General features: G+C 47.0%; 1 protein-coding gene across 3 annotated transcripts; it reads right to left on the bottom strand.

The window, feature by feature from the left end:
- Positions 1 to 583: 583 nt before the first annotated feature.
- UAP1L1 (UDP-N-acetylglucosamine pyrophosphorylase 1 like 1) lies at positions 584 to 23,173 on the bottom strand. Of its 3 annotated transcripts, none has more exons than XM_088177428.1 (9): positions 22,836 to 23,173; positions 16,055 to 16,259; positions 12,894 to 13,069; positions 11,671 to 11,843; positions 10,661 to 10,854; positions 9,694 to 9,834; positions 7,991 to 8,176; positions 7,158 to 7,224; positions 591 to 968 (listed from the first exon to the last, which is right to left on the bottom strand). In XM_088177428.1, the coding sequence occupies exons 1-9, from the start codon at positions 23,113 to 23,115 to the stop codon at positions 711 to 713; spliced, it is 1,680 nt and encodes a 559-aa protein (XP_088033554.1). In that variant the 5' UTR covers positions 23,116 to 23,173; the 3' UTR covers positions 591 to 710. The 3 variants fall into 3 exon arrangements, with proteins under 3 accessions (XP_088033555.1, XP_088033554.1, XP_014736505.1); XM_014881019.2 differs by lacking the exon at positions 591 to 968 and adding an exon at positions 3,913 to 6,254; XM_088177429.1 differs by lacking the exon at positions 10,661 to 10,854 and having other exon boundaries at positions 584 to 968; positions 11,771 to 11,843.
- Positions 23,174 to 24,890: the final 1,717 nt, after the last annotated feature.

Below are 24,890 nucleotides of genomic sequence, written 5' to 3'. Positions count from 1 at the left end.
GCCCCGTCGGGACGGGCGCTCTCCGCGGGCAGCCAGGCAAAGGTCTCGGCCCGCGCTGCCCATTCGCCGAGCCGCCATGAGGCCACGACCCTCGACGTGGTCACGAGCCCGAGCCCCTCACTTAATTTCTCACAGGGAAATTAAGAATCAAGCATCAAGAAATGCTTTGACTAAAAAGGGTCTGACAAAACCGTATGGGATACCCAAACATTTACTGTGCTTACAAGAACAGGAGGAGAGCAAGGTTACAAGATGAGATGAATAGCTAGAGTGCGCAAACAGGATGCGAGGACAAAGGCACCACAGGATAAGGGGGATTCTTCAGACCCCTGAGCCAGGAAAACTGGTATTAAAGTCCGGAAGATGGCCAAATGACTAAAAAAAAAGAGCATGCGCAAGGAGACCAGGTGGAAAGTTCAGCTGAGAGGAAGACTTTACGTCATCCTAAGGACTCCCCAGACGACCTCCAGAGCGACCAACGAGGAGCAGTGCACAGTCGCAAAGAGGCGTGGAGCTAATTTTAATACGAAGCGGGGACAGGCGGGGCTAGGAAATGAGTATGGATTAGGCGTAGTGTACAATCCTAGCTCGTGGAGAATAAAAATAGGCGTCGCAGGTCGCCGAAGGTGTGCGTGTGTTTGGAGGAGCTATCCTCCACGCACCTCGGCGCTGAATAAATACATACCTACTCTTGTAACTTACTTTGTGGGTTACAGAGAGATTTTCCGCGCTTCACCACCTCCTTCATGGGTTCCGGCTTCAGGCCGGGGCAGGGGTGCTCGGGGCTGCGTTGATTTTGCCCTAGTTCTCGCTGTCCCGGAGCGGCTCACGAACCGCGCCCAGCACAGCAGGGACAGCAGCGGCGGGGCGGGCAGGGAGCCAGAGGAGAGCCTGGAAATCCTCGCTGTTCTTCGGTGTCGCGCGAGTACAACATGGAGACCAATCACAGAGTCATTGGCATGGAAGAACTGGAAATGAAGACGTGCATGTGGGAGGTCATAAGGAAAATCAATTCAGTAGATGGCCTGCAAGTCCCTATGGAGCTGGGCGCAGCCCCGGCGCAGAGCACTGTGTCCCGAACCGTGGAGCGGACACGGACACCGCGGCTCCTCTCGCCCGCCTGCAGAGAGAGCACGGCCGGGGAAAGCCCGAATTACTGCGGCCTCCGAGGGGACAGGGAGTACTGTCTGATGGCATTATCGCCTACCACCGAAAAACCGAGGCACGCAGTGTTCCAGCAGGCAATGCGGGAACACGGGCCTGAGAGCTGACAACTGGAATCTGTGAAAGGATGTATGTAAGTGGATGAAAAGCAGTTTAATCAGTTGTGTAAATAAACCCTTCCATAAGACCTGGCACTGAATTTTGGTATGCAGCAGGGAGCACTCAGCCCACACAGTTCCTTCCTTCAGCTGCTCCTCCACAGCTCCCCAGTCCGGTGTCACTCCCTCTGCAATAAAAGAGTTCCCTGCATCTTCCCTGTGGAGGAGGGACATACTCAGTTGCAGTAGGGAAGAGCACTGTTCGCTGATGTACACATTCAGAGCCATAGCAGGACTGGGTTTGTAATAACAAGGTTCATAGTCCAATAGGAAGACGGCAGCATTGAAGCAGCTACTTTAAGACTGCTGCTCTAAGTGTGGGCACTGAATTCACCTCCAGCTGAGCCTAAGCGGCAGGCTAGCATGCATCATTTGAGCCTTTACATTTGGAATCCACCTCACTGTAGATTTCAAGATAAAACTGAAATGTGGTGTTTTCTGAACATTTCATGATTAAAAAAACTAATCCATCAAAAAAGCCTGGTAGATCTGAACAGCACATAAGCAAGCAGAACAATTTAAGATGCCTAAAGCATGCATTCAGGTTTAGCATTAATTTTCCTATCACAGGAAACTAGTGATTCATGTAACTTAAAAACATTTAAATCTCCAGCAGCTTTCACATGAGTGTCAAAAGAGAAATGGGGGGGAAGAGGTAGGAAAGGAAGATTTCCTTCTGGCATTATGATGGGTTGACTTGGAAAGAAGAAACTCAGAGAAAAGTTCTCTTTAAGGGAGCTTCCTCTGTGGGGGTTGGGACAACTTCAATAGCAAATGGGAGAAAGTTAGTTCGCTCAGTGAACACACATTTCAAAGGAAGTAATCTGGAACTGAGTCTCTTTGTTTATCTAGTAGCTGAGCAGGTAACAGCAACCCAAGCTCCCCCCCATGCAGGGGGGAGGCTCGGGAGGCCGCTTGGGCGCCGTTTATAAACGACAAGACGCAATGGCCAGGAGGAGGAGAGGCTCCTCGATAAGACCTTCATGGCTTCCTCCTCCACAGGCCTGCGGCTCTGGGGTGGGGGACCCCGTTGCCGCTGCTGTCAGAAGGGCCGGGCCTGCCCAGCCCCCACGCGGCCTGGGGGAGGCGGCCGGGCCCTGTCTGGAAGCAGGGGTGGCCATGGGCAGGGTGGGGCTGCAGCCCAGCCCCAGAAAGGCTGAGTGACACCTCAGCCCAACACCCCAGCGCGGCCTGAGCCTGGCCCAACTTTTGTACTTGTGTGAAACTTTAGCTCTTTAGTGCTCAGAGAAGATTTGCAAAACCTCCAGCCTTTCCTTTGAATATGAAGGGGAATAAGAAGATTTCTAAAGTCAGTGATGCAAGAGCTAAGTTTTTTTAGATGAAAAGAAAATTAGGAGATGCTGTCAAGATGGCTGAAAATCCTTTTGTAAGATTGTAAGGATGAACTGATGCACTGAATATTCCTATAAACCATGGAGAAAGACATGGAGAGTTGGAGATGTTCCATTTGATAGATGATTTGACCAAAAAGCACCTGTGTTGAGAATTTCCGCCCTGAGAAAAGAAAGGAATCTCAGTTTTCTAAAGATGAAGCCTGAACAGAGGAAAAAAAAAAAGAGAACCTTTGCTGTGGAACATTTCATCCTTAAAAGTAATACCCGATGAGAAAGACATGGCCCACATCTACAGCTTTGGGAAGGCTGTGGAGTTGGGAGGAGTGCCACGATTGCAGGTCCAGGCGGATGCAAATCGTGAAAAATGAAACCACGAGAAAACTGTTTTCTTCCTTCTTCTGAAAAAATCCCTACAGCTTCAACAAGAGAAGGCTTCTCTCTCCAGAAGTAAACTGAAAAAAACTGAGTTAGAAACTGACTGAAGTAGTTGTTGTATGTTTGTTTTGTTGTCATGAAGGTTAAGAAAGGGAAGGAAGGAGTGGTCTGAAAAAATCTTATTCTGAATTTGTTGGTTTTTTTCCTTTGTTGGTGTAGTTAATAAATTTTTTTATATTCTCTTAAATTTTAAGCCTGCCTTGCTTTTTTGTTCCTAGTTCTGTCTCACAACAGAAAAATGAATATATTTAAATTAGCAAATCAAAATTAAAACAGGCATTTCCTGATGCAACCCTAAACCCCCAAATGAGGGCAATCTGCCATTTGTGAGGTATTACTGCCTTTCCCTACTGATTGTGCTATAAATAAGAGCCCTATTTAAGGAGTGCCTCTCATTGGAAAGCAAAGTAAAAGTTGCATTGCAGCAAGTGCTCATTACCTACACACCAGCTGCGAGACTGACTCAGAACCATATTACTCAGATCGACTTGAAATAAGACAACCACCACCTGCAATTAAGTTCCCTTCTCTCAATAAACTAAGCTGAAAAACTTGGAAAAAATATACAGCATTGCAGATAAGAACATAATTTTCTGTTTTCTGACGAAAAAATAGATCCCACAATGTCAACCCCTTCAGGAATCACCCTCTGCTCAGTTCCATATGCCCCCGTAATCTAAAGGGCCTCCAGATGCATCACCAGTGACACCACCCTGCAGCTGTGATGACAACATTCATAGGGACAAAGACAACAAGTGTGTTTTTCTCACATACAAGAAACACAGACAAACACACAGAAATCACAGTAACATCTTTATTGTTAAAAATGCTTAGACGTCCAGAAATTTCTGGAGTACTACAGGCCTTCCCTTTGTTTCAGGTACTTTTTTTCATTTTATAATGCATACAAAGACTTTGTTACATACAGGACAGATTTTTTTTTTTTGTTAAAGTTCTCTCAAAATTGTTTCTATATTCCAGTTTAAAATGTGAAGAATCATAGAAAGTAAAAAACCCAAGAGACAAGGCATTCAGCCTTCTAATTTTACTTCTCCTTGAAAACAGCCTTGAAAAACATGTCAGCAGTTGTGTTTTGTGTGCATGGAAACTGAAGCTTCAAAAGAGAATGAACTTCAGAAAAAGCAAAAGAAATGTTTCTTTATAGCACAGCATAGTATAAAAGAAATGTGTGCTTGAATTGCTGAGCAATACTCACAAATATACAACACAATTTGTTCTCGGATATAAAACTTGGCCGACAGGAATGGAATGTGTCATAGAAACACTGCAAAAAGACTACAGAATTGGGTGACAAGGACAAATGCTTCCTTTATACTAAAAATGTGAATTACTGGCTGCACATGCCAGCTGAGGTAATCAGAACTGTCATTAACCTGTCTGCATGTGTGAAAGGATCATTACTCAAGTTCATGCAGAAACACTTTATAACGAAAACCTCTGATACTGACATTTAGATGCTTTCTTTGGAAAACTTGAGCATACTTAGTAAACTGCGTTTACTCTCAAAGTCATTTTTATACTTCCCCATTTCCTTCTCTATTATTCTGAATAGAGCTTCACATCAGAAATTGCAGAAAACCATGGAACTTAAATTATGCTTAATGAAATAGCATAAGCAATTCCTCAGTAGAAGCTGATGCATGAAATAACATTTCAGATGAAACATCTTTCTTGCTACCTTCCCTAACACCATGTTTAGGGGAAGAGTATGGAACATTTCTGATGCAAAGGCCAGCCACCAGAGAGTGCAGTTGAGGCATCCTCACCAAGGCTGAAATGACTTGGGTATGCCCAGTGCAGGTTCTGCATCAGATGGGCATGAGCGTTCCAGGGCAGTGTCCAAAATCCGAACAGGAAGAATCACTGGTCGGTCAAGGGTCAGGGCTACCCTGACACCCCTTGGCCAGGGCTGAGTTCACATGCTGCATACGTTGTGACAATCAGTGTCCTTTATTAGCTGACATTAATCTTTGCATTAGGGCTAGTAACATATCTAAAAGAAAGGTATCTATGGAATTATTTCCTAAATGAAAGAATGCTGGAAAATCACCAGGCCAAAAACTGTAGAAGTGGAGGCTGGTGTTTTACTGTGTACCCTGTTGATGCTAAGAGTAAGTCTTTTTTTGTTTGTTTGTTTTGGTTGGGCATTAAATTCTCCCACTGGGATTTGTTTCTTTCACTACTTTCAGGTACCTAAGAGAGCCTTGTCTGAGGGATATGGTATATCTGAAACAGGAAACTGAAAGAAAAACTGTTATAATCAGGAAGGGCAGAGGGTTGTGAAAATACTATCTTTTTTTTTTTTTAATTAAAAAACCCCAAGTCACTACAACTGTAAAGAACTATCAGTCTAGGAATGGCACCAGCCAGCCCAGACAGAAAATTAGTCTGTTCTACTTTGGACTCCAAGCCTCAAGCAATGCTTAGGCACAGCAACATCCCTACACACATGATCTGCTTAGAGGATGTAATTGCTGAATTGGATCTTCTAATCAGCACTTGATTAGGGAAAAAAATAATGGCTGGAGAGAAAACCTCAGTATCCAAAGTCCTTCCATACTTTTCAGGATGGGACTTCAACTTGACTGCAGCTGTGCACATGATTTAGAAAAAAAACCAAACCGAAAAAACAACCAGAACAACACATACAAGATACCTAACAAGGCACTGAAAAAATTGTATCTTCTTGAAGGCCAAGCTGATTTATAAGGCCTTGACTGGCTCTTTTACATATTCATATGCAACAGTAAATAAGAAATGTAGAATCTGTTTAGCACCCAGAAAGTGTTAATCCACACTCACATCCAAGTATACAAAACAGACTGACGTAAAAGGCACCGCCTTCAAAGTTACCAAACAGAACTGGGGAGCTCGCACGTGTGTAATCAAAACTGCCGCGAGGATTTAGGATCAATCAGACACAGTAAAGCAATTTCTTTTATAATGCACTTCATAGCTGACATTTTAGTACTGCCAGTTCTTAAAATGGAGCTGACAAACATGGATCTGATTTGAGAGGGAAAGGCTTCCCACTTTAAGAATTTTCCAGCATTTCCACTTTGTTTTCGTCGAGTACAAAGGGAGAAGGGAACTCTTTGTTCTTCATGTACACCTCCAGACCCTGAGAAGGTATGAGAACACTACTGTTAGTCTGTAAATGCACTATTTTAAGTCCTCAAGGAATGACTGCTGAAGGTCAGGGACAGGCAACAGTAAGAGTTTCCCCAGTGACAGAAAGTGTTTCTGGGGTTCAAGAAGCAGAGGTGCTAAGGTACCATAAAACCTGATGTGAGAAACAAGCTTCTTGGAGGGGCAGCATGGGAAGGTGTGTCCTTAAATGACATTAGAATAATCCTGGCAAAGAAAAATCACATTGCCTTGTTTTCATTTTGTTCTGACAACTTACTGATTGCAATGAGTTCACCATCTGCACATGTTGAGGAATACACCTAGTGCAGGTAGCTGGCTTGCAAGTTAATGCATGTGGAAACCTAGCAAACAGTGCCCACACATTCTCCTACAATTCTGTTACTGCAATACTATTTCTCACCCTGTCCATCAAACACAGGGAAGCTCCTAGTCTCATTCTTAAATGGAAGCAGGTTTCTCAGGATCAATTCTTTTCAGAGGGACAAACCTGAGAAATGGCTTCCCTAAAGCAAACACACATCACGTATCTCAGTCAAGATTCACTTACTGCACAAATGAGAACAGAACCCATGGATTTTCTAATTTGAATATTCTGCACTTCTCATTAAGATGTCAAAGTGCATGTGAGTCATAATGAAACTACAGCCTTGTTTCAAATCTCATTTTATAGATGGCTAAAACTGAGAGTGAACAAACTGCCGAAGAGTAAATCATAATGGAACCACATTATGGTAACATAGAGCCCAAGTCCCGGTTTCCTTGATCTTACCATTTCTCAGCAAGCCTAGGCTAAAAAAAACCACCTGTGTTTGGAAGGAAATCAGATTCATACCTGCACACTCTTAAAAATGCCTCCATAGATAGTTATTCTCACCTCTCCAAAGTAAGACACTAATGGAGAAATCTCACACACAGCCGGAGGATCTTCAGTTTCTGAGAGACTAAAGAAGAGAACACAGGATTAACTTCTTACCATGGTTAAAAAACAGCGCATCTTCTTCAAAAGATTGTCCAGAATAGGATATCCAGAAGGATAAGACATTTGTTATAGTCCCATGCACCAGACATTATGTGAAAACAAAGTGTGAAAATGAAAAGGAATTAGCAGGTCCCAAATGTTACTCAAAAAAACCCCAGAATATCCCTTTTATAGAGGTGCTTTTCAGGTAAAATTAACAACTTGTGGTTTATTGAACTATGAGCTGAGGAAGTAATGGCCCCATGGAGTAAAAGCAGCTTTCCATTACACATGATGCAGGAAGGTATCCAAATGGTAATCACTCTAAAACAAATCCTTAAGAGCACCTGAGAATCCTGTTGGGGCCACAGTCAGAAAAGCTGTCAGGGCCTACAAATTAAAATTCCTTGCATTGCTAAATCCAGACTGATGGAAAAGGCTGCCCCTGTGTAACAAGGTGCCATAGGAAGGGCCAACTCATTATCCCAAGAGCAGGGATCTGCCAGAGAGAATGCCCAGAGCCCCATGTGCTAACTGCCTGGAGCACAGATTCATAAGAGGAGCAGGAACAGTAATAGACATCAACTTGCATATCCAGAGAGGACCAGATGAACAAAAATCACCCTGAGCCACCCTGTGACTACATTAATGCCTGGTTTTGGAGAGCCCAGCACGTGTCATTGGCCAGCTGACATGGCTAAAGCACTTCCAGAAGAGAAGCTGCAGAGAAGGTCACAGATTTATAATACCTGAGTTTTTCTGGTATCCTGCAACCATTTTGATCCACAAATTTGGCCCCAGCCTTGAGAGCCCAGCGGTAATGCTGGGCCAGGAGGGCTTGCCGAGCAGTGGTAGGAGTATCTTTGTCAGCTGTGTCTGCATTTTTTAGTGGTGAGAACTCCTCTTCTCTCAGAACTTCAAATGCCACAAAATTCCTACCAGCAAAGGGAAGAAAATAACGATCATGAAAACCAGAGCTAGTCATCAGCCCTGTCAAAGCAACAACAACATTAATGGGGAAAGGCTCATATATATTTTTGGGAGAAGCACTGTATGCAGCCTGAGGCAGTCAAGCCAAGAGAAGCCCACCACCCATCTGAAGAGCCAAGGAGTACCAGGGCTGTAGAATGGAAAAACACAAGAAGCCTTGTCTCTTTGGGAACATAACAGCAGCCTCCCAATCTACCAGAGCTGTGCTCAGTGGAGAGAAAAAGCAACAGTTCCGCAGAGATGCCGTAGAAACATCTTTAGGCAGTGGGAGGTTCTTGGACAAGACAGCTCAGAGCACAGCAGGATGGAGAGCACAGCACTGTCCTGAGCTTGGGCACAGCACGAGTAGTGCACTCACTGCAGAGCACCCCACCACGCCCCAAGAAATGCCCCCTGCTTGGGAGTCAGGACCAACTAAGGACACCAGTTCCCAGGGACAAACAAGCAACAAGAGAGACCTCACACGTGAATGTCAAGTACAGCTGTTTACCAGAAATGGGAATGCAAATTAAAAAGCCCGACAGCAACATCTGTGCATTTATGCATGTCATGTGTGAAACACAGCTTCCAAAGTGGTTTTGAGCTGTTAAAAAAGCACTGCTTGCAAATGAGTCCTGTCACGGCTCAGAACTCAGCAGTGTTCCCATCACTCTGGTTTTGTCTTTAGTTTGATACTACTTTATTTAACATATGTCAGGAAACAGAGACTGGTTCAAACCTCGAGCTCTCTATTCTAAACGAAATAATATAAAACAAGAAATACTATCCCCAAAAAAAAGATAATTTAGTTTGCTTGAGGTCTCTCTTTGGCATTTATTTAAGCCTAAAACAGAATCTTCACTGCTGAATTTGAGACCTTGGAAAAATAGATTGTATAACAACACTTACGCTTAACTGCTTAAAATCCTGTGCTCCCTAGACACAAGTACCCCTGACTACGTATGTCACAGCACTCCCAGCTATTTTGCAGAAATTGGAAAGTGAACACTGACAATTCCACTTGGCCCCACGGTGCTTAAGTAAACAGTTTTCAGAGCATAAAGGGTGCGAGCTGAACCCTGGCATAATAGCACCCAAAAATGTAACCAGAGCTGCAGTTGCCATGGAAGCCACAATGCTGAAAGACCCAATTTTTGCAAGTTTGAATACTCCAAATACGGGCTTCATTGGCTTTGCACTCGATTTCCTTTTATTTTTCCCAGTCTGGCAGAGGCCAGGCCAGCCAACATATCCTCAGTAGGATGACCAATCCGGGAGCAGGGTTGGCACAAGCACTGAGTGCCTTGTGAGCTCCCCTTAGAGCCTGCGGTGTTACTGTTAGATTGGAGCTGGCTGTAAATCCAAGAACCTTCCTAACAAGCCACCCACAAACCATGTGCTCCCTGGGGTGGCTTGTTTCAACCTACATTCAAACAAACACTGAGAAGGGGAGGAGAAAAGTAAAATTATGTCTGTCACTAACTTAGAGAACTGGAACACATCAAACACAAACTTCTCCAGCTTTATCCCGTTCGGTTTTAGTGGTTTTACCAGATTTCCCTCCTTGTCAATGTAGGGCACCTTCTTTATGGCTACATGATGCTTCAGCTGTGACTCCCATTTCCTGCAAAATTAGAAGAAACAATTTTATTTAGTTCAAGCCCACTTAGAAAAAAAGCAATACACTTGAGGGAAGCAGATGGCTCATTACTGCTCTAGGTCAACTCTCAACTGCTGGTGGGTGTTGCTCCCTCCCAAGTGATTCAAGTCACATCCAAGAAACATTTTTCCAAGCAGAGCAGCCTGGACCTGGGCTCTCTCTGTACCACTGGGACATGACAGTCAGAGGAGAGAAAGAACTTTGCATCAAGCTCAAATTGCAGGCAGAGGTCACCAAAAAAAGAGGCAACCCAAATTGTTACCTGATTGGGATGAAAACGCAGCAGAGCAGTTCCCTCACCCAAGGGTGGTTCAAGCTTTTCAGGAAGGTTGTACAGCTGCTCACTGAATGCCCAGCATCACATCCCCATTCCCCCAACACCAAGGTGCAGAGTCCACCCGCAACTTCACCCTCTCCCATAAACTCTGTTGTCCCAAGCGTTGGCATGGCTGACATTCCCACTGGAAATCCATGGTGTGAGGCTGCATCAGTGACCACACTGCAGCCTGCACAGCTGCACCCTTGAAGGCCAGGAAGATCGTGCACTGGTACATCTCAGTTGATTTAGTTACAGTGACCCTGGGAACCTCTTCCTTGGGTAGGGCCTGGAGAGCATGCTGGGGCTGTCTGAAAGGGGACTCAGGTGTTTGGAACTGTTTGGAAGCGAGAGGAGGTAAAAGGCAACACAGAGGATAACCATAACTGAAATTACAGAGTGGGAAACAGGAACACCCAGTCTTGGAGGTATTTCTGGGCTACACAGCTACCTAGAAGGTCTGCTGGGACTTACTGGGCCACTGTTTCCAGGAACTCAACAGTGAAGAAGTGGTTACAGATGTTGCCAGCACTGAACATCAGTCCCCCATCAGGGCACTGCTGCTGTGCAGTCTCCAGGCTGATCTCGCTGTACTCCACCACCTGGTACACCCCATCCACACAGCACACCACCCCAACAGGCTCCGTGGGGTACGCCTTCTCCACTACCTGCAGCCACAGGACACAGGTTTATGACAAAGAGGAAGAAAATCCCAGGACTACTCCTACGTACAAACAATCCCATGGGACTGTTGCCTGCTGATCCTCCAGCACCTCAGGGCTGTGTAAGGGGCACAGAGCAGTCTGGAGGCACATTTTGCCCAACAATTCAACATAAGCCCCAGTACTCAACCACTTAATTTGACAGTTTCTCAGAAGACAAACCAGCTAAAAGCAATCAGCATACTGGGGGGCACTTTTCTTATCAAGGACTAGGATCTGGCATTAAAACTATTTGCAGCTATTAGCCTTCAATTCTCCATTTGCCTGAACAGTGCTAATGACTCATGTAACATAAATTTCTCTTCAGAAGCCTACTGCTTTAGGTTAACAAAATCCAGGCTCTTAAGGTTTTCCCCATTTTCCAAAGCAGAGCATAAGGAATACCTCTATTAGACTTAAAGGTGCATTTATAAAACACAACCCAGTCCAGTATGGCTTCTAGACAGCCCAAGTGCCTTTGTAGAAAGGGCTGGGTGTAGAGGCGAAGCAATTCCAGTGTGTAGTTTCCTGTTCAGCTATAGTCCCTGCTTTAACTGAAGTTTATTTTCCACAGTACTCTGGGAAGAACAGAGGACACCTATGGGTAGGGATTTGAAATGCAGTGCAGGCAGCAAGCAACTCTAAATCCGCTCAGAGTGAGCTGCTGATGGGCAAAGAGTTGAACACCACAGGTCATGTAAGCTCCCCACAGCCAGCAGCTTCCAAGCATCATCAGACCCAAACTCCCTGTGGGAAACCAGCCCAGTGCTAGCATGGCTTCACCTTTGCACCGCAGTCTGCCCCTTTGGAAATACAGAAACCTATGAAGATTGGATCTGCCATTTTCACGAGGATATTGTCCACACAATATACATGGACATACTGGATTCCACGCTGCTTCATGTCATCCAAGATCTTATTATCCATCAAAGCACGGTATAAGCCACCATTGCCATCTATAATGTAAGAGAAAAGAGAAAGTCTTGACTCATTAGTGACTTTGGGGTGGGTTTTTTGTAGCTAACAGAGCAAAAGCAGAAAGTACTGAACAAACTTCCTTGAACAGAAGAGTAAGGAATGCTTTCTAGCCAAGAGCCAGTGATACCAGGTTTTATTTCCAGTTGTGCCACACAGTTCAGGTGAGCACGTTCCTCTTTTCACTCCAGCTCTCTCACTTGAAGAGTGGGACCATGGAGATCAGCCTCACTGAGCAGTATTATAAGACTTTATGGAGGCTAGTAAGAGCCTCCAAGGGAGATACTAAAGGGCAAATCTATGCAGAGGGTGGGAAAAGTCTTTTACGCTTCTCCAGTACATGGCAAAAGGGTACTTGTTCTCTTTCTTGGAGAAAGACCAAAATAAAATTTATTCTCTGTTTATCTTGCCCCCACAACTTCTCAATGCCTTTTTAAAGGCTTGAACTGCAGCTGTACAAAAGACACCTGCACATTTATCACAGATCACCCATTTACAGTTCCTCCTGAGATGCCCCTGTCAGCTCGGGAGAACCACTCTGCAGCTGCAACACAGTCCCAGCTGGGATGCCATCACCAAGTCTTTTACCATGGCCAGGTTAAAAGAACATTGCAAGGTGAGACACTGCTGTCATTTTGAAAAGAGTTAATCTTCTTGCTGCTTTTTTACCCATTTCCAGCTATCAGCCTTAAGCTCCTGACCTTCACTACAGAAGGCAGCACCCCAGAGACCTCACAGAGAGCTCTGCTAATGCACCTTTTTCCTACCCTGCAACCACAGCACTCCTAATCCGGCCAACACTCCCAGACTTGGACAAAAGACATGTGCTGTGGTCAAATCTCCAGCAAGAACTAAACAGAGGTATGCTCCCGATTACCAGCCTGAAACATTAGCAGAACCTTTCCACATTAACTGGAAGCATTAACCCTGACCCCCAAAGCCTGCTCTGTGTGCCTGGGCTGACTGACGGCCCATAGCAACTATCAACACACATGAGAGTACTGCAGTATGGAAAAGCAAACAGCAGGTACCTGGAGCCATGGCAATTTTCCCCTTCTCCTCCAATATGGCCTTCCCATCAAAGGTGACAGCAGGCAGCATCCTCTGTTCAAACATGACAACGTTGCATCTATCCAAGTTGAAGTAGTTGTGCTGTACAAAAAACTTTTCTGTTGGCCCCAGTGTGAACTCACTTGTCATGATGTACCTGGACAGGAATGGGTACTGGGCAATGAGAAAGAATAACACAAGCGAAAGGCAAAACTACAAACTGAACACAAAAGAGAGGAATCCTAGGAGTGTGCAATGAGAGACATGGCAGCATCCTGCGGTGAGCCACTGCACACAAGAGCTCTCCTCCAGAACTCATCATGTGGTAAGGCTGCGTGGGGTCCTACAACCATATCAGGGTATGATCCTACCCTGGCCTAGCTCCAGACAGGACAGGAGAGCCTTGCCCTAAATGTGAACAACATCTGGATATCTGGAGGAGCTTGAAAACAAGACAAAGGGCAGAAAACAGCCTCATTTACTCTAGATTCAAACTGCTGTTAAATAGTCTATAGAAACCCTGACCAGTTCACTCTGCCAGCACCTCTCATTCCCAAGGCAAACAGCAGTATTTCCATATGTTGGCTGCATGGTTTGATTTTTAATAAGTTTTTTCTATTTCCACCCTTCCTTTCAGCTCTGCATTGCTTCTGTCTCTTCCTCCACTATGCTCCTTCACTACTGTCTAAAAGCCACCTTCATCATCTACTTGTCAAACTCTTCAACAAGTATTGGCATAGAAATACTCTCAGTATGAAGAAACAACACAGGAGAGCCTGGACCTCAATTCCCCATCCCCAATTTACATCTCTGTAGCACAGCATAGCCTGGGCCCAGATGTACTGGAGCAGCAAACTGCTTCAATTGCCTCCTCACCCTGGGATGGGAACGGGAAACAGATGTGGCATCTTGCAAATAATCCATCCTGGCTTCCAGCAGCACCAGGGATGATGTATCTGTAATTCAGATCCTGTATACAAGGCTTCAGGATGAAGTACAATATGGACTCACGTTCCATGAGGAAACAATGTATGAATCAACTTTGACCTCCAATTTGTAAAACAATGTGGCAACCTGAAGCCCTCAGACATCTGCTCTTTCACTGCAAAAACCCTGCCTCAGACCAGACACTGATTCCATAAGGATATTTCTACATAGTCCTCATGGTCTAACAAAGAACATTTAGCAGAAAACATTTCCAGACACATCTCCAGTCCCTTCCTCTCATCTACAACATCCCATAGGGAATTCACATTTTGCACTTTGCCCAGAGCTCATCTTTTTGAAAGCCAGGAGCAGGCAGTAGAACTGCAACCGTAAACAGTGACAGCAGGAGGTGGCCTTGTCTTGGGTTGCAATACAGGATGTAACCACCAGTCTGTATTCTACCACCATCTGTTGAAACCAAGAGGGGCAGTGATCCTGATCTCTGGGGGAGATCTCCTCTGTTAATGGCCCATCTGTTAAAGCAGCTGGGGCAGTGTTCTTTATCTTTCCCACAGCCCATCCTCCCTCCAGGAGATCTCTCCTGTTCATGGCCATGCAGTCCCAGGGCAGGGCTGATCAAATTCCATCATCCCATTGGGAGATGCTCCAGCCAGGGGCAGGAGCCAAGCATTTCCTACCCAGATCAAAGGTGAGATTTGGAACAGCAGAGCAGCCTTTTCCCACTGGATCCCAGAGGAAAACCAGAGCCTTCCACATCATCACTGGAGCTTTGGAGGAAAACTGCACTTTCTGCAGGAACCCTGCTCCAGCAGAACCACATCTGTCACTGCAGGAGGATGCAGCCACCATGGAATGGGACTGCACCAACACCCTGACTGACTGATGGGGTGTAAGGTTGGATTCTCACTCTGGCTGTGTTTTGGGTTTGTTCTCTGTAATACTGTATTTCTATTTTAATTTTCCTAGTAAAGAACTCTTATTCCTATTTTCCATATCTTTGCCTGAGAGCCCCTTAATTTCAAAATTATAATAATTTGGAGGGAGGGGGTTTACATTCTCCATTTTCAAAAAGAGGCTCCTGCCTTCCTTAGCAGACACCTGTCTTTCAAACCAGGTGTCCTGGGGTACAATGCAAAATGTGTATTCTATCACCATCTGTTGAAATGTGGGAGGGGTGGTGATCCTTATCTCTGTGGGAGATATCCTCTGCTGATGTGCCATCTGATAAAATCAGGGGGCTGATCATCATTATCTTTTCACAACCCATCCTTCCTCCAGAAGATATCTTCTGTTAATGGGCATTAAATCCTATTGTATGACTGATAAGATTACATCATCCCATTGGGAGATGCTCCAGCCAGGGGCAGGAGCCAAGCCTTTCCTACCTAGATAAAAAACTGGGGTTTGGGACACGAAGGCAGACCTTTCCACTGGATCCCAGAGGAAAGTTGGACCATTTCCACATCATTGCTGGACCTTCCGAGGAAAACTGCACCTTCTACAGGAGCACTGCTTCAACTGAACCACATCTGTCATCCAGGAGGACTGCAACCACCATTTATACAGACTGCTACCAACACCCTGACTGACAGGGTGTCAGGTTGTATTCTGACTCTGTCGGGGTTTTTCTTTCGTATTATTGCATGTATTTTATTTTTTCTCTTTTTTCCTGTTAAATTGTATTACTCACTTGGAGTCTCTCACTGGTTTTGCTTTCAAACCAATACACCAGGACAGGCCTGAACACAATGCAAGAGATTTTTTACAGAGATTATGGACAAAGGCAGGAAGAAGGACTTGGAAGGCAAGCTCTAGGTTGTCCTTCATGCAGGAACCTGAGAAAGCAGAAATGGATGAAATTTCTTGTAAAGCATCTGAAACAATCACTGAAAAGTGCTGTTTACAGTGTTGCCAGTGGCTGCTTGGAAAGCCAGCAAGGTACAGCCAGCAGGTAGGGTTGTGGTCAGTGATACAAAAGCAGTACTCAATCCCTCAGGTCTGCTGCCATGGACCTGCCACCTCCCATCCCTCTGCACCCTCCTCCAGCCAGTGCCATCACAAATCCTGAAAACAAAAGGCTCCCCTCAACCTGTCTCTGTACAGCCCCCAGCTCAATGTTTCCTGAGGACAACACGAGCAAGACTGGAATGCAAAGAGCCCTGACAGACAGCAGGTCTGGCTTTAGGTCACCTACCAGGGAATGGCACATTTGCAGTGGTGTCTCTTGCCAGCAAGCTGTTCCACTTTGCGGATTCTTTCTGCTTGGATCTGATACAAGTTCTTGCCACTGGGCAACCCCACGTTGTACATGCCCTTGGGATAGTTGACTCCCAGGCGGGTTCCTTGTCCTCCAGCCAGGAGCAGCACTGCCACCTTGTTCTGTGATATATGATGTAAACCTGTACAGGAAAAGAAGCTCAAGGAAACATAAGAACCTCTAAAGCAATCAACACCCCATGTTCTTCACCTGAGCCTTTCTGCAGAGCTCAGGCAACAGCCAGAAGCTGCCAGTTCAATGTTGGCAGTTCAGAGACAAATATGCCACTGCACACAGAGGAGAAAATTCATTCCACCGTCTTGATCCAGCAGTTTCCTCACCTAAAGCAACAATTGGTGCAAAAACAGAAAACAGCCGTGAGCTGCAGCTTAGGCAATTCAAATTAGGACACAAAATCTTCACTGAGAGGTAGCGCAGCACTAGAAAAGACATCCAGAGAGGAAGGAATGTCCCCTACGGTTTTCAAGGCTTACTTTAGTAAAGCTGTAGCTGACCTGGCCTTGGGCTGTTTACAGTTCTGTTCCAAGAGGGGTTGGACTAGAGACTTCTAGAGATCCCTTATCATTTCTATATCCCAAAGAAGCCAATTCTCCTCATCTTGAGTAAAGCATGAGCATTTCTAGAATCTGCCTTAATCAATTATCTGTACTTGTGCTCTAGCTTCAATAGAAGCTGAACACAGCTCAGTCAGGGCTAATACCACAGCCAAGCCTGCAGGAGCCATAACTTCCACAATCTAATTGAAATCAGTGTCAGTGCTCCTGACAAACCAGGAAGACCAGAACCTGTGAAAGAACCAGAGCACATAATAAACACTCAGCTCACTCTCAGACTTTGGTCCCTGCCTTCTCCAAAGTTAGCATCACAATAATGACTGACAACTGTGAGAAAGATTTTTTTCATTTTCACTTTGAGTTTCTCTGGGAATGCAAGGAACATTGGGCTTGCCCATGTCAGAAGCCACAGCTCTGCTGCAGCAGCTCTTGAAATAACTGGCTGTTTAAATGAATAATAGAGCAAAACCACCAGATGCTGTTTTAACAAACTGGCTTGATTTTAATTCTGTTCAAAACGGCAGCTTCCAGCAATTTTTTCAGCAAAGACTTAAGTTGCCTATGACGTTGCAGTAACATGATTCCCCTTCCCATGCTTACAAGTTTCAGTCTTACCACAGCAGTAACACAAGACTTTCTCCCTAAACACACCCCTTTTGAAAAGGCTAGTTGTGTCCAGGCAAAGAGGGAGCTGGTTCCACAGCCATAGTTCTGCTGTAGAGCAGCCTCTGGGGTCATAGAGCCACAAGAATGAGAGTTGGAAGCCACCTCTGGAGATCTTCAATCCTTCAGGTGGGATTAGGAGAGGCTCCCTAAGAAGAAATGTGTGTGGAAATCTTGGGATTTCAAAGTTTCAGGAGGTCCTTGGATAGCAGAGGAAGCTTGAATTGGTTTAAATTGGTAATGTAAAAGATATGGAGGATCTGGGTGAGCTGCATGGTGATGCAAATAAGACATCCAGCATTTCACAGCAAACCACAGGCAATAAACAGCTCCTTTGTGCCTCCACTGAGCTGCCTATGAGATTCAAAGTACAGAGCAGAGGGTCTCAAGTATTACTTACACCACGACTTCTTGCCCCAGTCCCAGCAAATGGTTTTCCTGCATGCTCAGCTGTTTGCCAAAGCAGAACACCACTGCAGAAGGGGAAAGAGCTGAGCATGCCTCCAAACCTTCTCATGCCCTGGCTTGGGTGGTGGCTGTTTCCCTACTGGGATCCAGCACAGAAAGAATTTATGGAGAGGGGAAAAAAATCCTAAAAAGTTGCTCTGTGGGATACTTCCAAACTGTTCTGCCCCATTCCTGGAAATGGGCCAGGCTGGACAGGGTGCTGAGCAAGTTCATATAGGGTGGCACCCAAACCCATGGCAGGAGAGTTGGAACAAGATAATCTTGTCTTTAACATCCCTTCCAACCCAAATCATTCTGTGATCCTGTGAAACAGGCAATTAAAACATTTTTTATTAATTATTTTTCTCTAAAATAATCTAGAACTGAAACTTGAGCTAAAGTATTTCACAGCAACTTAAACCAAAGTCGCTTGAGGTCTGAGCTCAGCATTTGCTGGTCTCAGTTGCTGCAGCATGAGGGGTGCTGCTTTGGGGTGCAACTGAAATTCACCCACGAGTGGAACAAACCGGGCACTTGCCCTGCTGCATCTCCCCCCTGCACTGCTATACCAACACACACACACACACTCAGGTTCTGATGCAACAGACCACATACCACAGATCCCAAATTAGACATTTCTGCAGAACAACAGATTGCAACAAGGGCATCATTCACGTGACACGCTGGAGTGAACACTGTATTGGGAAAATCAAGGAGGTCCCCACTTTGCCCCACAGCATCAAGGAGCTACAATTCTCAGCCACAGCTCACAGGTGCCCACAGCTGGCGTCACCCCACTGAAATGCAGATGCCCCACAGGGGATAGCAGTTCTCTGAAGTCTTCCACGCAGTGACAAGGGGATGGCATCTGCCCAAGGGGGAGCTGACATCTCACACCCATCTCCTGGAGGGGCCTCTCACTCCAGGGACTGAAACCTCAACCTCAGCGGGATAAACCCAAGCCCAAAGCAAGATCACTTATAACGTCAATGATGTCACTTTTTTTACAATCTAGCAGACTGACAGGACTATATTCCAGGAGGGTTCACCATGGTGTACCTGAACAACCCAGACAGGGGAGTGCATCCCATCGTTTATGGCATTCTCAGTATTTATGGTACAACCCTACAACCCAGACAGTTTTTCTAAGTTTTGATCTTAGGTCACCATCAAAACAAATAACCCCAAAAATTTGAGTAAGTAGCCCTGCTCTGACTTCCCAACTGTAAAATTACCAATATTCACAACTAAATAAGAACTGACTCATCCGGCTACAATGGAAAGACCCATCCCCTTAAAAAAAATCCACCTTATTTTCTGCAACATATGAAATACAAACAGCTCAACTAAAGAGAAGATGTGTTGGCTGCTGAGATACCCACCAATGCTGCAGTCAGTCCTACTCTACATAAAAAGTAAAAACACAAAAGTAGATCTTGTGAGAGGAACACACTGGTCTTGCAAGAACAGACTGAATTCTCTTACTGAACAGGCAGATCAGTCCCATTACAACAGCAGATCGGAAGAGGACTCCAAACTTTTCAGTTCTGCAGTCAAGACAACCAGAATGGCTCATCAAGCTCTGATGAAACAGGGTACACCTCAGCCCATGGCCATGACTTAGATATCATTAATAAAACACTAACAAAATGCAAAAGTGCTTATGTCTGTGTTTGATTTATACCATCATTCCTAGGGTATTCCTGGAAAATGTGATTATTAAATGTCGGTGTTTAAGATCTGAAAGCAAATCTGACCAGTCAGTTTTGTTGCCTGAGACACAATAACAACAGTATTAGTTTTTTGAACATTAAAAATATCTGAGGTATTCCAAAGACAAGTTTTCAGTTGCCTGGTTCTTTTATCCATCGTTTTTTATGATAAGAAAAGGGGGAGGGAGAAGGAGGAGACGTCATTTCAGCTGTTTAGTCTTTGGAGAACACAATGCAGGGGGCAGCTGTGGGGAGCTCAGGCACTCACTTGACAGAGCAGTAAGTAATTCAGCTCAGGGCAATCATGACCCCACAGCCACAGGCTGTACCAGCCATCCAGCCTCAGGGACACTGGGCAGCAGGTTGGGATGGCTCATCTGCTCCTAGCCTGCTCAACATACCACAAACAAAGACCTTTCGGAGCTGCACCCCCTCAGAGACCCACGATCCCACAAAATCTGTGCCCAGGACACTGGTTCCCCAGGGAAATGCCAGGCAGGGCTGCTGCCACATCTGCAGAGGCACACAGCAATGCTCAGGTTCAGCACAACAAAGTCTTTGTTCCTGACTGCCCTCTTCTATGAAATAAAATCCTTCTTCAGCCTTAAACCATATCATAAAAACAAACCAAAGGAAACAGAACATCTGTGTGTACCCCTTCTGGTAGAAATTCAGGCTGCCTGCAGGGCTGAGGTGGCCTGAAGCCATCAGACTTTAGGGCCAAATGATTTGGGCACAGTGGCAGGATCCGAAACACATTAGACCTGGGCTGCTGCAGGCAGGGCTGGCAATCAGCAAGGCCAGCCCACCCAAGCAGCCTGGCCTTCCTTTCCTTTCTGTGCTGTGGCCAGTGGCACAAGGCAGACACACCAGCTCCTCACTCGCCTAGCCGGCCAGGGGACAAGTGACCCAGTTTGATAAAGCTGTTAGTTTAACTGTGGGGCCCTGACCCAGCCACATCTGTCTCTAGGGCTCAGAGGGTCCTTTCCTCCTCACTGTGACACCCTCAAATAGCCCTGCCAAGATGGACTTGGGGGTGTGGGTGGATGAGAAGCTCAAGATGCCCTGACCAAGTGCACTGGCACCCAGAAGGACCCTGTGCCCTGGGCTGATACCACAAGGGGCAGTGGGCGAGGAAATTCTCTGCCCTGCTCAGGTGAGACCCCACCTGCAGAGCTACCTTCAGCTCTGAGGTTATCAGCATGAGGAGGACATAGAGTTGCTGGAGCAAGTCCAGGGAGCCCACGGAGCTGCTCCAAGGGCTGGAGCCCCTCTGCTCTGGAGCCAGGCTGGGAGAGCTGGGGGTGCTCACCTGGAGAGGAGAAGGATCCAGAGAGAACTTAAGAGCCTCATCCAGGGCCTAAAGGAGCTCCAGGAGAGCTGGAAAAGGACTGGGGACAAGGGATGGAGGGACAGGACACAGGGAATGGCTTCCCACTGCCCGAGGGCAGGGTTAGATGCGATATTGGGAAGGAATTGCTCCCTGGGAGGGTGGTGAGGCCCTGGCGTCACAGAGAAACTGTGGCTGCCCAACCCCTGGAAGTGTCCATGGCCAGGCTGGACAGGGCTTGAGGCAACCTGGGATAGTGGAAGGTGTCCCTGCCCATGGAAGGAAGTGGAAGGAGATGGTCTTTAACATCCCTTGCAACCTAAACTATTCTGTGATTCACTGTACCAGCTTATGTTCCCTCCATCACCACTTAGCCCCATGAGTAAAGACTGACACAGCAGAGAAGTTCCTCTGCCCTGTGACCCTGATGCTCCTATTTCTGTTCCTGCTTGGAAAATTTGACTCCCCTGCCCACACATCCTCACCTCTTTACTGGCAACATTGGGCTAAGGCTGTGCAGCCACTTGGCAAAATTTAGGCATGTATCTCTACAACCACAGGTGGGTTTTCCTCGCTTTCTTTTTTAAATTAAAAGTATTTTTAACGGTGCTGCTGTATTTTATAAAGAAAGACCCAAGACATATATGAGCTCTTATAAATAAGTAAGACTGTGCACTTAGAAAAAAGCACAGGACATCCATGTAAGATTTACATGCTGTGGGAAGAGAACATCCAGCAACCATCTCCTGCATTACTCCTAGCTTTCACACAGCTGCATTTACCAGGCTCCATAAAACAGGGATTATGTACTTTCCTAGGCTTCTTTCATCCACTCTGCTGCCAGATCCCACCACCCTCCTGCAGCACATGACACAGCATGGATGAGGATCAGCACCTGAGACCGGCCTTTATACCTGTTGGTGGGCTGGGAGCTCATCCTCCCATGAAGGCAGCTACCCAGCTCAGCAGCAGTGAAACTCCCCCTGTTCCCACCCTCTCCAGGGACTCATAGAATGGTTTGGGTTGGCAAAGGACTTTAAAGAACATCTCCTTCCACCCCCTACCACGGGCAGGAACACCTTCCACTATCCCAGGTTGCTCCAAAACCTGTCCAACCTGGTCCTTAACACTTTCAGGGATGGGACAGCCACAGCTTCTCTGAGCAACCTGTGCCAAGGCCTCACCACTCTCACAAGGAACAATTTCTTCCTAATGTGTAATCTAACCCTGCCCTCTGGCAGTGCAAAGCCATTCCCCTTTGTTCTGTCACTCCAAGGTCCTTGTCCAAAGTCCCTCTCCAGCCCTCCTGGAGCACCTTTAAATCCTTTAGTATTACATATCTTTCATGACAGATACTGCAAATCATTTTGACACAAAACTCTCATGCCCTCTGAACAGTATTGTAAGTGTCGTGTCCACTTGTTTTTTGAACACTTCCAGGGATGGTGACTCCACAATTGGCCTGGGCATCCTGTGCCAATGCTTGACCATCCTTTCAGTGAAGAAATTTTCCTCAATATTCAACCCAAATCTCCTCTGACACAACTTGAGGCTCTTTCCTTTTATCCCGTCGCTCGTTATGTGGGAGGAGAGACTGAGCTCCACCTGGCTATCACTGCCTGTCACGGAGTCGTAGAGATCTGATTCTGCCAGGCAAGGCGGCGGGGCCTCGGCCGCTACATTTCATGACAGAAAGTGAAAACTCGGTGTCTCACCCCAAATTCCCCGGGCCGAGGACATCGGCTGCCGGCGCTACGGGCCGGGGTGTAGCCGTGACCCCGCTCTCTCCCTCCTTGCCCGACCCACCGGCCCAGGCAGCGCGCAGTGCCGGGGCCGGACTGTCCGGGAGCCGCGGTGCCGCCACGAGAGCCGGCTCCCGCCCCTGTGCCGCACCGACCGGGGCTCGGCGGAACGCGGCTGCCCCCGAGCTCACGGGCCGGGCCCCGGCAGCCCCGGATCGGAAGGGACAGGCGGCGTCGCGCCCCGCTCACCTTCCGCCTCCCAGCGCTGCAGCGCGGCGGGGCCGCTGCGGCGGGCGCTGCCCAGCAGCTCGGCGGGGAGCGGCTCCATCCGGCCGTCCAGGCGCTCGGGCGGGCCGCGCTGGCGGGCCCCGGCCGCTGCCGCCGCTAGCCGGCAGTGCTCGCCCAGCCCCGGCGGCAGCGACGCCAGCAGCGCTCCGCGCTGCGCCGTGTCCAGCTCGGCCCAGAACTGCAGCAGATGGCCCTGTCCGCACCGCTCCAACCGCGCCCGCACCTCCTCGGGCGGGTCCATGGCGTGGGGAGCCCGCTGTGAGCGGCGCGGGACGCTGCGGCACCGAGCGGGGCGGTGCCGAGCTGGGGCGGGGCCGGAGGCGCCATCCCGGATCCTGGATCCCGGAACCCGGACCCCGGATCCCCTCCCCGCCGCTCTGGGTCACGCGGTCCCGGTGGCTGCGGCGCCGTCCTCTGTCAGAGCATCCCGAAAAGGCTTCCCGGCTCTCCCCACTGCCGGCCTCGCAGGAAGTGCGGCCAGCGCAGCGCTTCCCCCATGGAATCACAGAATAGTCTGAGTTGGAAGGGACCCTCAAGGATCATCGAATCCAACTCCTGGCCCTGCACAGCACCATCCCCAAGGTCACACCGTGCCTGGGGGTGTTGTCCAGACACTCCCTGAGCTCTGTCAGGCTTGGTGCTGTGACCAATTCCCTGGGGAGTCTTTTGGGAGCCTGTTCCAGTGCACAGCCACCCTCTGGGAGAAGAACCTTTTTCCAGTATCCAAACTGAACCTCCCCTGACACAACTTCTGGCCACTCCTTCAGGTTCTGTCCCTGGTCACCAAAGAGAAGCGATCAATGTCTGTCCCTCCTCCTCAGGAGGAGGTTGTAGACTGTGATGAGTCTCCCCTCAGTCTCCTTTTCTCCAGACTGAAGATACCAAGTGTCCTCAGCCACTTCTCATACAGCTTTCCCTCAAGGCCCCTTTGAACCATAGGATTCTATTACAGCCTAGAGAATCGTATGTTTGGGAAACAAATTATGGGATATCTTAGTTTAGAAGGTAGAGGTTAGGAATGTAACCAATAAAGATAGATAGCTTAGTAGAAGGATTAGAAGATGACAAAGATTGATTGTTTATATATTATAACATTCAAAGTGTGATAATTGATAAAAGATTTGTGTTAATCACAAAAGCATTGGGGTTTGTATAAACCAGAACACTAATAAGTTGTATCAGCTACCAGCTTGCAAAATCAGACCTCCCAAAAAGCCCTTCCTGCCTTTGTCTGCCTTTGTCAATACTGCCTATTCCAAAAACCAGACTCCCAGAACTTCTCTGGTGGTTGTCTACAAGGCCCAGATGGCTATCTGTGACTGATTATCGCCCAAAGGCTTTGTGTAAGGATGTTTATTCAACCACCACTGCTTATGACAACAAAAATCCAAAAAAAATGTTGACTAGAATGAGAAACCACAGTGTAAGAAGAGGCTGCAAACCGAGGTTGGGTGGAGAGTGGAGTGGGCGGTGACCCCTCACGTTCCCCAGCGCGCTGCTTGCTCTTTCTATATCAAATAAAGCAATCTAAATTTTGCTGAATATCGAGACTTTTGTCTCTCATTTATAACAAAAGCTAAATACAGAGATGGAAGCATTTAAGCGAAATCGATATACATTAGAAAATTCTTAGACCCAGCCAGGAGAGACCTATACATCATAAATTTTGACACTGAAATTAATGGAGATCAGAATGGAGGGGTCAGCAGGTTAGGTAGTCATAGTAACAGGACAGAGGTAAAAAGTTTAGAGCGAGGTAGACGGTCCTTACTTCCTCCCCTGAAGCCCTCCGACTCATTTGGAAGACCACCGACTCAATACCAAGGGAAGACTACGCAACCGCAATGAGTATGCAACTAATTTTAATACCGAGTGGGGAATGGGTGGTGACAGGCAATAAATATGTATTGGCCTCTTCGAATATGCATGACTTTTGTGAATAAATAGAGGACTAAAAGCTGCTGAAGGATGCACACGCCTTTGGGAGCAATCCCGTGTGTCCACCCAGCGCTGAAA

This window comes from Sturnus vulgaris, chromosome 22 (assembly GCF_052056855.1).
Source record: "Sturnus vulgaris isolate bStuVul1 chromosome 22, bStuVul1.hap1, whole genome shotgun sequence".
NCBI classification, from domain to species: domain Eukaryota; kingdom Metazoa; phylum Chordata; class Aves; order Passeriformes; family Sturnidae; genus Sturnus; species Sturnus vulgaris.
Note: the sequence above shows the minus strand (reverse complement) of the source record. Positions and strands in the feature narration are given on the sequence as shown.

Coding starts and splice junctions, on each gene's coding strand:
- UAP1L1 (XM_088177428.1), bottom strand. CDS start 23,115: ATGGACCCGCCCGAGGAGGTGCGGGCGCGGTTGGAGCGGTGCGGACAG. Junction 11,844..12,893: donor GAAAATTGCCATGGCTCCAG/GTACCTGCTGTT, acceptor CTTACATTATAG/ATGGCAATGGTGGCTTATAC. Junction 9,835..10,660: donor TTCCTGGAAACAGTGGCCCA/GTAAGTCCCAGC, acceptor CTAATTTTGCAG/GAAATGGGAGTCACAGCTGA.